This window comes from Apium graveolens, chromosome 3 (assembly GCF_009905375.1).
Source record: "Apium graveolens cultivar Ventura chromosome 3, ASM990537v1, whole genome shotgun sequence".
NCBI lineage: Eukaryota > Viridiplantae > Streptophyta > Magnoliopsida > Apiales > Apiaceae > Apium > Apium graveolens.
In genome coordinates this window covers 217,743,608-217,754,148 of record NC_133649.1, presented here as the reverse complement: position 1 = coordinate 217,754,148, position 10,541 = coordinate 217,743,608, and the positions used below count along the sequence as shown (strand labels likewise).

Below are 10,541 nucleotides of genomic sequence, written 5' to 3'. Positions count from 1 at the left end.
ATATCTTTCCTGACTCATTCAGTTCTCATGATTATGTCCATTTTGGCCCTGGAACATCGTCCTGGTTCTGCAAGAGTTTCTAAAGAATTGTGCCTCGCAATTCTCCTTTGAAGCGGCCATACTTCTCTCTTACATAGGTGATCTTTATCTTATAGAGTAACCCGCGTTTACTCAACCGAATATTATGTATTCAAACTTGAAATCCTTGTATTCGTCAAAGATCATTAAAAGCATAAAGCTTAACCTCGTACCTTACGGGTCTCACTGTTTCATCATCATAGAAATAGGCCAGGGGTTACCCCCACAGTGATTTAGTCATCATGATTTAGTTGTCCCATTGAACCAAGTTCTTGGGATCTCCAGTCAGCAAGGTTGGGTGTCCACCATGACGCCGTTAAGCAATAGGCAAGGCTCATTCCTCTCGATGATTTGACAACTATCTCTCGGTCTAACTAGATTCCCTTGTCTTAAACAGATTCACTCAGTTTAACCATCTGGTCAGTGGATCCAAACATTATCATTTGACTTTACATAGTCAATCATGATAATTCTCGTTGAGAATAGTTGTTTAATGGTATTATGTCCTCATCATAGATGTGAGACATACCATTTCATACACAATAATGTGATCTCCCAATTTGCATATTGATTACACGATATATGCATATTGAAGACACATTTTCCTTGTCATTTAGGAATATCCTTACAAAGTGGCTACTCAGCCTTTTAACTGCATTTATTTTATACACCAGACTCGTATTCCATCATGAATCGAGCTAAGTTTAGGATTTCCATGACACGACTGCTAAGTGTGAAATGTATTCTCGAATGACTTTTAAGTTCTTAAAGTCAAATATCTAATTTACATACTATATTCACATAGTACAATTAGATATCTTTCGTATTGCAGTCCAAGCTCACGAGCACATATCATACACCATAAATCTCATTGCAATCACTTCCAAGTGACCAATTTCCATTGTACTCGTGCATCTACCCAGTTTACCAACTGTATAGCCTATGTCTAATTTTGTACAATTTTAAAAAGTACAACAGACTTGCAATCCTTCTTGAGAGATCCTTGTTCATCTACGCTTGGATAAATATAAATCCATTCCAGCTATGACAACTTTAGCTTCGTTGATCTCTTCAAAATTCACATCACCAACATGTGACATGTATCATCTAAAACTTTTAAAGTCACGAAGATTGTAATCTTCAAATAAAACTTTTCAATCTCATCAAGATTTTCAGAGATGATCCTCTTGTCATTACTTCTCGTAAAGATCAGATCACTCACATGCAATCAATTATGACTTGCATATCATGTGTAAATAACACATGCACGCTTGTCAATTCTCTGATTTTGAATCAGTTTGACATCTCATATTGACATATTTCACATTTATGAAATAACTTTACTAGTTATTACTTAAGGCTTCACTTGTTATTGATATTACCAGCTTTTAGCGTCCCAAAAACCAGCAATTTCAGTTTGCATCATTACCGAGTTTAAGCGTCCTTAAACTGGCAATCCTTATTCACATAGCAACCAATTTTGAGCGTCCTCAAAATGGCAACCATGTCATTTATTTGAAGCCATTGCTTATCATAGCAATATCAAATTTAATATGCCATTATTTCGTGTCAATGTTGTTTCACTCAACATGATCACCGAAAATACAGATTTTCTACTCTTGCTTTATCTAGAGCAACTCTCGGGTTCACGTAAATAGATATTTCTCCAAATATCTATTTAGAAAGACCATCTCAATGTTCATTGATGCACTTTTAAATTTTACAATACGATAATTTTAATATCATCTTAATGAACATTATTCTCAAAACTCGAGAATATTTCATAAATTATATAAGGTCATCACTTTCGACTGTAATATTTTTGTATCAGTCTGACCTTATACTTCCTTCAGACCCAGATATATTTTTCCAATTTAAAAATTCATTTGGGTCCTAATGCTTCTATCTCGTAAGAAGATCTATATATTTTTTAAACAAGATTCTGTCAAACAGAACCACTCTCTCTATTTCTTAACATCCTTTCCCCCACAAAGGACATAGAGAGAACATGCACAATCCATTTTCTAGTACACGTGCTAGAAAATCTTGATTTATTGACTCTTAGTAATAGTCAAATTTTCTCTTGATATATTCACTTATCAAGAAATTATACGAGAAGCGCATTGCTTCTATTAAATTTACGAGTTCACCTTCAAGCAAATTATCAAGACAATCGGGACTAGCAATTATCCAAGTCTTTTGCTCTCTGCAGGTTCATCATCACATTCATCCAATAACTCGTAAGTTCATTTAGATGACTTTTAATTACAGATCTACTAGGATCTACTAGCTTATCGCATAAGCATTCCTAAACTCTGTAATAGTATTCTTACGAATCTCAAAAATTAGATTCATATATCGGATATTATTAGACTCAACCATTGTCTGTGTATCCATCCAAAATATCTCAATTGATTTTGGATCTCATGCTACCAACAGAGGTATTGGTATCAAGTTTCGAGATACCCCCACATTTCAATTATTTTCAAGAATGTTTCATTACATTCCACTATTCATAGAAAATTCAATAATTTTCTATTTTAGATACCCCCACAATTTTAATATTTTACAGAATGTCAGAAAATATTCCAAAACTAATAGGAAATTTAATTATTTCCTTCTGTGGTATCATGTTTAAGGAACGATTAGCCCTTCGTAACTAATATCCTCAAATTCAGTGATAGTCTGAGCTGATCACAATCGTTTTGCATCTCTCTCAGAGCGCAACTCAAGCCTGCATCTACTCCATTTATTTAATGCGAGTAAGGTGCAACGACCTCATGAATATTCACGTTGCAAACAGAATTTGCCCGGTGATTATTCATCATCAAATTTATTCACTACCATCTTAATTATCTGTATTAAGTTGGATTTGCCCTTGAGTTTATAGAGCACACATCTCTCTATTTAGCTTCAATATTGACTCGACTACGAGTACGAGTGATAAATGTTTTACTATCAAACCAGACAGTAAACACGTATCGTGTCACTACCTCTCATCTGAGCAGGTTTTACGTCATTCATTAAAACCTATAAGATTTTAATATCATGTTTAAAGAACTTCCCGTGGTTCTTAACATTAAAATTTCAATTACCGAATTTCTCTAAAATATTTACATGGTTCACACAAACCTACATTTCTGGCTCACCTACTGGTACAACCATAAAAGGCCCAAGGAAGAATATAAATCTTCAATAACCCCACATTCAGTGATCCTTGATCAACTGATGCGTTAGGGTTAACAACTTTTCGAATTCTCTCCGAAGTTCAGCGTAACTACTGAGATCAATATTCGCCGTATTAAGTATCATATGGATCACTATAATAGGCTCGTGTGTCACTGCCGCAGCAGACCGACACCAACACGTGAAATTACTATTTAACTGGAGGAAAAATCCAACCAGAAATATATAATTTATGTGCCGACCCATAACCTGTACTCCAGGCCCATTAGGTTTTTTAATGTGGAGAATCCTGAGCAATTGTAAATCTGGTTCACTTCAGCTGCCCACCTCGTCACATTATTTAACAACAAACATGTTACTGCATTCTATCCAGTATTACAAATTTGTGATATAACTCCATTATTAAAGATTAAACAATAATAATTGATGCCGTATCATCACTCAACAATGATTAAAAAATTAATCACCAAATAATCAAGTTCCATCATGAAGGGTCACATTTATGTAGCCATATCATTTAATTGCATAGCAATATCATGTTATGAACTTGCAAACACGCATGTAAACTATAGCATATACGATTCTAGTATCAGTGTACTAATAATTCCAAAATCAATTCAGAATTAAGAAATCAATCACCATGTTAACAAAACATAATAAGCTATCCATTAATAGCGAAAACATGGACGGATTATAAATTTGGGTTTAATCTACCAATTTATAATGATCAACCCGAGAGGGATGTCACCAAATATGTCCACTTGAATATAAATTGATCATAAATCAATAACCATTTAAGCATCAATAGCCTTATAAGAAACCAATTATCCAACAACTTTGTGCTTACTTTTGCCTCGTACCTGTTATGCTTAAACAAAGCACCACTTAAAATCAAATTTATATTAATTTCAAGCACATGGCAACAAGTGATCAAAGAAATTAACGCACTAAATTTAATTTAATTAATGAGGCAAATAATGGCCACTCATATACCCATAAATAAATCCAATTTAAACAATCAAATTGACCTTTGCGTCTACTCACAAGAAAGTATGAAAATTGAAGAACACTGCTTTAAGATTGTTATCAATCTTGTACGATAAAGACATTATTATATATATATTGAATATATAACTAATTCATAGGAACATTGCTAATTCTTAAATCACATAAGCATATAAGAATTAACAATTAAATTAGGAGAAGGGTTTGAGAAAACAAACAGAGATTGGATTTAATCTCGAGTCCAGAAAACTGTCTCCTTAAAGCAGTTTCGTCCCGCACCATCCGTGTTTAGCGACCTGCTTCCCAGGATAAAACGAGATACTAGTATAATCGATAGATCGAATATACTCTCAGCGAACTTGAACTGAGCCCGAGAACTATCACCGGAATATTGGAAAAATTTAAGACTAAAGAGACCAAGAATGAAAGAGATGACTCGACTTAATAAAACTGGTGCCCTAAGACTCTATTTATAAAGAGAGGCTTGAAAGGACTTGTTTTTCTTTTCGATGTGGTACATGGTATTTATAAGAAAAACTAAGGAATAGGTTTGTGATACTCTCGATGTGGTACAAAACCACTTTTCATATTAAAAGGTAAAACTTTGGAATATCAGTTCTCATTCACCTTTTACTCATTTTGAGCGTGTTAATATGCGTTGGAATTCCCTCGAAGAGAAGAATACGTTCCAATAAATACACACCACTAACACATAATGTGTCTCACTCATATAGAGTCTCAAAATGATTCACAACTTAGTCTAAAATACTAAGTTTGTCCAACAGACTGTAATACCAACATTACATTTAGTTGGAACAATGTTTTCATAGGTTTTGTTTCTTCTTTCGGACAACCTGTTTCATGTGATGGTCAAGTGTGTACAAGCTATTAGATAGATCAGGTGTTCGGACCCAGGAAACTGTGTCTCTTTTCAAAACAAGGTTAGATTAAGCAAATTGTCCATTACTACAATATTGAATGATACAGATTCTTCAACTTGATAAATGACATTTGGGTGATGGTGATATGTGATCTTTTGGAGTAATATAACTTGTACAAAATAAGATGGTTAAATGGGTGTAGATGTATGCAACTGCGCAGTTCATGTATAAAATAGTTCACTGTAGTTTATCAATTATCCCTCTACTGGTGTGTTAAGTGGATAACAGTATTGGTAGAGGTCTTGGAATATATAATGTTTGAGCATCATAAAACAATCACTGAAATGCATATGCATTATATATCGTGTCTGATCTCATCTCAACGATAAAACTTACTATGTAACCTCACACTGGAATGTAAACAATAAAAGCTTTTAAAGGATCTCAGAGGAAAAAGTTACAGTATCTGAGACATACATACACACCTGAATTTCTCGTGATTCATCAATGAGAAGATCTACTTGGGGGGTTTACCACCTTCTCCCTTGGATGGGTTTAGCTCATCCCAAGCTTCGATCCATGTTATCATAGCATCTGCCAGCTTGTTGAAGTACTCATCTACTTTTCCGAGCTTTGCCCTGACTTGCTTGGATAGTTGTAGGTAGCATTTTTGAACGGTGGTGCATTCCTTTGGGAGAGTGACAGCCTGGAAAAAGGGGATCAGCTCTTCTTGCCAGTATATGCCTTTGTATTCCTTTTTCAAGTTCGCGAAAGGATTGCTTGCTTTGCTGTGCCAGATGTAGGGAAGACCTGTCTTGATCCCATAACCTAAATGGTCGCATATCACCTAGAGAGTATAAATTATGTCGCAAGACAGATAGATTTACCATGTTAGCAGAGTATTCAAAGGAGACAAAAGCCATAGGGAAGTCCACCAGACAATATTTACCTTGCTGCACCAGCCAGCCCACATGTCATCATAGCGACCAATTGGTTGACCATCACCCATGAGTCCAAAGTACATTGCAGGTCCAATTAACTCACGGTTAAATCCAAGATTCATCCCACACATTGGAAAAAGAGTTCCCTTTGGAATGGTCATCACTGCATCAACAAACCTGGAAATGCATGATGGAATTGATAATACACATTTCAAAAACAGAAGAAAATCATGTCAATAAGTGTTACGAGTTAACTGTAAACTACTAATATAAGTGAGATATGTACCTATTGTTTCTCTCCCGGGGCTTGACTAGTTGAGTGGGTGCATCATAATCTGGGATATTGAGCCAAAGACCATGAGAAACTGCAGTAGGAACACCCTCCCGGAGACTGAATGGATAGCCACGGACAAAATCAGTACCATCTCTGTAAGGATCATAAAGAGTATTGAAAAAGAACGGAGTGGATGGTGATAGCAAGTTCTGTATATGCTGCTCAAGCGCATTCATTTCCTTGCCAGATGGATCTTTGGCGACCTGTGCATATTATAAAATTCAGCAAAATAGTGTGCACTTGAGAGTCCTATTCAGCTTAAAAGCAGCTGAAAATTTCCCAAATTTATCTACTCCAAACCACTACAGAATATTCAAAAATCACACAGACTTTTCTAAAGCCTTAAACTTTGATATTATTAAAGCAACAAGGCAATTTGAAGAAGTCTAACAATTTTCAAGCTTGGAGCAGATATGCCCCCAAATTATGATAGTGGGAATCCAATTTTTATCAACATTACTTGTCTAAACTCGAACTAGGAATGATGATTGAGTTACCAGATACATTCTTAGGCATGCTTTTACCAAGGTCATCAAGTCAAGCATATGGCATGAAGTAATTAATATCACATATACAATTACCTGCATTTCCACATTAAAAACCTACAGTGCACAACTCGAGTGAAAAAAACATACTATGCACCATGAGTGAAAATGATACAACTTGTCTGGTGAGGGTAAGTTGTAAGTTGTAAGTTGTAAGTTGTAGACTTGTAGCTGTAGGCATACCTTAACATATTCACTTAATAGTTAAGGTAAATATCAATCAGCAAAACAATCAACACTATACAGGTTCAATTATATATGCAAATCAATCAGACAAAGAGACCAATATCACCAAACATCAGCAATGTCCTACAAGAATCAATACAGCGTCTCCCAAAACCACACTCTGCAAGAACCAAACTTCAACAGAACCCCACAACTAAAGTCAAATCAAAATCAGATCTTCCTAACTAAAACTCAATGCCCAACAAAAAACAACAGAATAATCAAAAGGGTAGTCAAGAAAACACTTACAAAGCAATCATCATCAATGGTGTACACATATTTCTTCTTAGAAACCATAAATCCAAAGCACCTACAAGCAGAATCCTTAAAAGAGATACAAGAAGCTTTAGGACCCAAAATTCTATTAATATCATTACGATTATATAACTCATAATCAAATCCTTCTGGTACTTTTATGGTTTTTGAAGGATCACCATCTTGAACAATGATCAAATGGTATTGTTTAAAGAATGGCCTCCACATTTCCAAGAAATCAAGATTTCGAATTGTGGGTATCACTATATCTAACTCATCTTTCAAGATTGGAGTGAGAGAAGGTCCTGCCATTGATTTGTAAATTCTTGAAAGTGTAGGATTCAAGAGAGAGTACTTCAACAAGTGATTCAGCTTGGATTTATATAAACAGTACTTATATTATACTCATGCAGCTGGCAGTTTGGCACATTTCATCATCAGGCTTTTTAAAATTTGAATCAATTTGAAGGAGACAGACTGACAGTTATTTAGATAATTTCGATAGAGCGGATTCGAGCATTTGAATAATTGAATCAAGTTCAAACATATCAAAATTTTGTCGAGTTTAAATTTGAATCAAGAATTTATATCCGATAAAGTTTGAGGCCAAATTTTTTCCAGATCGAATTTGATAATTTTCGATTGAGATGCCTACTATTTTATTCATCATATCAGTATAAGCTCAAGTAGACTTCTAATTTGTGGCATATATTTCTAATATCTGGAAATTACACAGTGATGTGAAATTCTACAAATTTTATTTAAATTTATGAGTATCTTTCTTGCATTGTGTAGCTCATCATCTGAGTAAAGACAACCATACTATTTAGTTATCTTATTCCTTAAAAGTATCTATGCTCAATATGTATAGACAAATTACTAACAGGCTGGCATCAAATTGCATCTGTCCATATAATATTTTTCAAACCATGTTAGTATAGTACCGGCGACAGTTCAATTATCTACGTATATAATAGTTCTTACTGGCCTTTTGAATAGTAAATTCGACCCCATTTTAGCATTATATCCATCAAGTTGTAAAAAATTACTGAAGTTGCCACTGATTAGTTTTTTTTAATTCATAATTACATATATAGGATGATGAGAAGAAAGCTTAGGATGATGAGACTTTTGAGCTTGAGTAAAATCTGATTCAGCTGTGGGAAGTAATTTAATGACTATAGGTTCTGCTGGGATCAGAGATTCCTGACCCCCTTCCTTAGCTGCTTCTTCCAGAACTTCTTCAGAGTGTGATGATTCACTTACAGCCCTCCTGACTCTTTGCTTTTTAAGTCTCTTTGCTGAAGTTGAGACTTTGGGAGCTTCATCATCAGAATTTAGCTTTCTAAGCCTTTTGAGGGGCTTAGAACTCCCAGTTTCAGTATCTTTCTGAGAAGAGATCTTCTCAGCTTCTACAACAATAGGTTCTGATATTGGAACATGTTCCTCATTGTCTGACTCATCTCTCAGAACAATTCTCCTTCTCTTCTGTTGAGACTGAGGTACTATCTTAGTCCTCTTGGGTTTTGATGATGAAGGCTTCACTGGATGTGCTGAAGGTTGAGATTGAGATGACTGTGTTGGTTTGTAATATGTCCTGATGGAGGGTTGAGTTTGTTGAGGTTGAGAAGTTTGAGGTTGGTGAGAGATGGTATGTTCTGATGGCTGTTGTGTTGGCTATGATGTGTTGGTGGGTTAGACATCAGGGTAAACAGATGTGTATGTTTGTGGATCAGCATTTACCAAGATTTGTTTTACTAATTGAGGAATCTGTAAGGATCTCAGCTCTTGTTTCTTATTATCAGCATTTAACAAATCATTAAAAGCCCTTTTTGCAAGCTTAAAGGGTGGAATTAAATCACTGGTAGGTTGGGGTTCATCAACACAACAGAAAATATATGTAAGCTGACAGAATCTAGCAAAGTATACTACAGTCCTATCCTCTGTCTTCCTATCCCCTATGAAACCTAGCACAACACTTGCAAAATCAAAATGAGTTTGATGAATAAGGGCATACCCGATTTGCTGACTCATGATTGGTAGCATCAAAGTTGGAGCATTTATTGGCGAATGCCTTTATGATACAATCAAAGAAAAAGCTCCATTCCTTTCTGATATTTGATCTTTTCAGTTGACCCAGTTTTCCCAAACTTTTCTCATAGCCCAGACTGGCCATAAGCTGCTGTAAAACAGGATCCTCCACTGTTGAGAATGTGCAACCTTCAGGTAATTGGAGAGCTTTACGAACTGCTCCAGGAGTAACCACATGCTCGACATCTCCTGATGTGAAAACAATGCTTGGAGTACCAGTAGCACCACCATCATCAAAAAGCCCAGTTCGCCAAAATGTCAGCACTTATTTGCTTGAAATAGATTGGGGTTGGGTCAAAACATATCCAATCTCACTATTGGCTAAGAAATCTTGCACAAAGTGCAGATCTGATGGAGCTTCAGCCTTATTCAAGATTGCAGCATAGTTATTTGGTATAAACTTGGCTCCATCAATAATTAAATCCTTAGGCGCCATCAGAAATAAGTGAGAAATTTGTTTTTCTGAAAGGTGTTTGAGAAAATGTTTGTAAAGAAAACCGTCAGAAAATGTGAGAGAGAATAAGAAAAGAGAGAGAGTGAGTAGAATAAAAATGAAAATAAAAGATTTAAAAAATCTTTTATCTCTTTTACTTAGACACCCTACGTGACAGCAATTAATGAGAAGTGGAACAGACCTTTACACCTGTCAGCCATGCAACAGTTAAGGCAAAAGTTAATGGGCACGGTAAATAAGTAATGATTACATTGCACGTTCAGTTTAAAAAAAACTGTTCCCACTAAATAAATGATTATTACTGCTTTATCTCACATAAACCAATATTCTGAGAAAATATGACCGTTCAAGTAATGACAAAAAATAAACCAAGTAAATAACTACTGCCACGTCAGCATCAGAACTTGATTATTATCAGAATTTAAAAGTCATCAGAATATGGCTCCTTAACTCGAAAAGTGAATGTTTATTCCTGTAATTCTTCACACAAATAATGATATGGGTACATCAGAACTTAATCATCAGAACTTCCATCAGAACTTGTCC

General features: G+C 35.3%; 1 protein-coding gene across 1 annotated transcript; it reads right to left on the bottom strand.

The window, feature by feature from the left end:
* Nucleotides 1–5,568: 5,568 nt before the first annotated feature.
* Nucleotides 5,569–7,929, bottom strand: LOC141710966 (putative UDP-arabinopyranose mutase 1). Its single transcript, XM_074513439.1, has 4 exons — nucleotides 7,445–7,929; nucleotides 6,378–6,628; nucleotides 6,100–6,268; nucleotides 5,569–5,997 (listed from the first exon to the last, which is right to left on the bottom strand). Exons 1-4 carry the CDS (start codon nucleotides 7,760–7,762, stop codon nucleotides 5,668–5,670), a joined length of 1,068 nt encoding a protein of 355 aa, XP_074369540.1. The 5' UTR covers nucleotides 7,763–7,929; the 3' UTR covers nucleotides 5,569–5,667.
* Between the last annotated feature and the right edge of the window lie 2,612 nt (nucleotides 7,930–10,541).

Excerpts from the sequence above, each read along its gene's own strand:
- LOC141710966 (XM_074513439.1), bottom strand. The coding sequence starts at position 7,762 with ATGGCAGGACCTTCTCTCACTCCAATCTTGAAAGATGAGTTAGATATA. Across the intron at positions 6,629-7,444 it reads CCATTGATGATGATTGCTTT|GTCGCCAAAGATCCATCTGG; the intron begins GTAAGTGTTTTC and ends TAATATGCACAG. Across the intron at positions 6,269-6,377 it reads CCCCGGGAGAGAAACAATAG|GTTTGTTGATGCAGTGATGA; the intron begins GTACATATCTCA and ends ATGCATTTCCAG.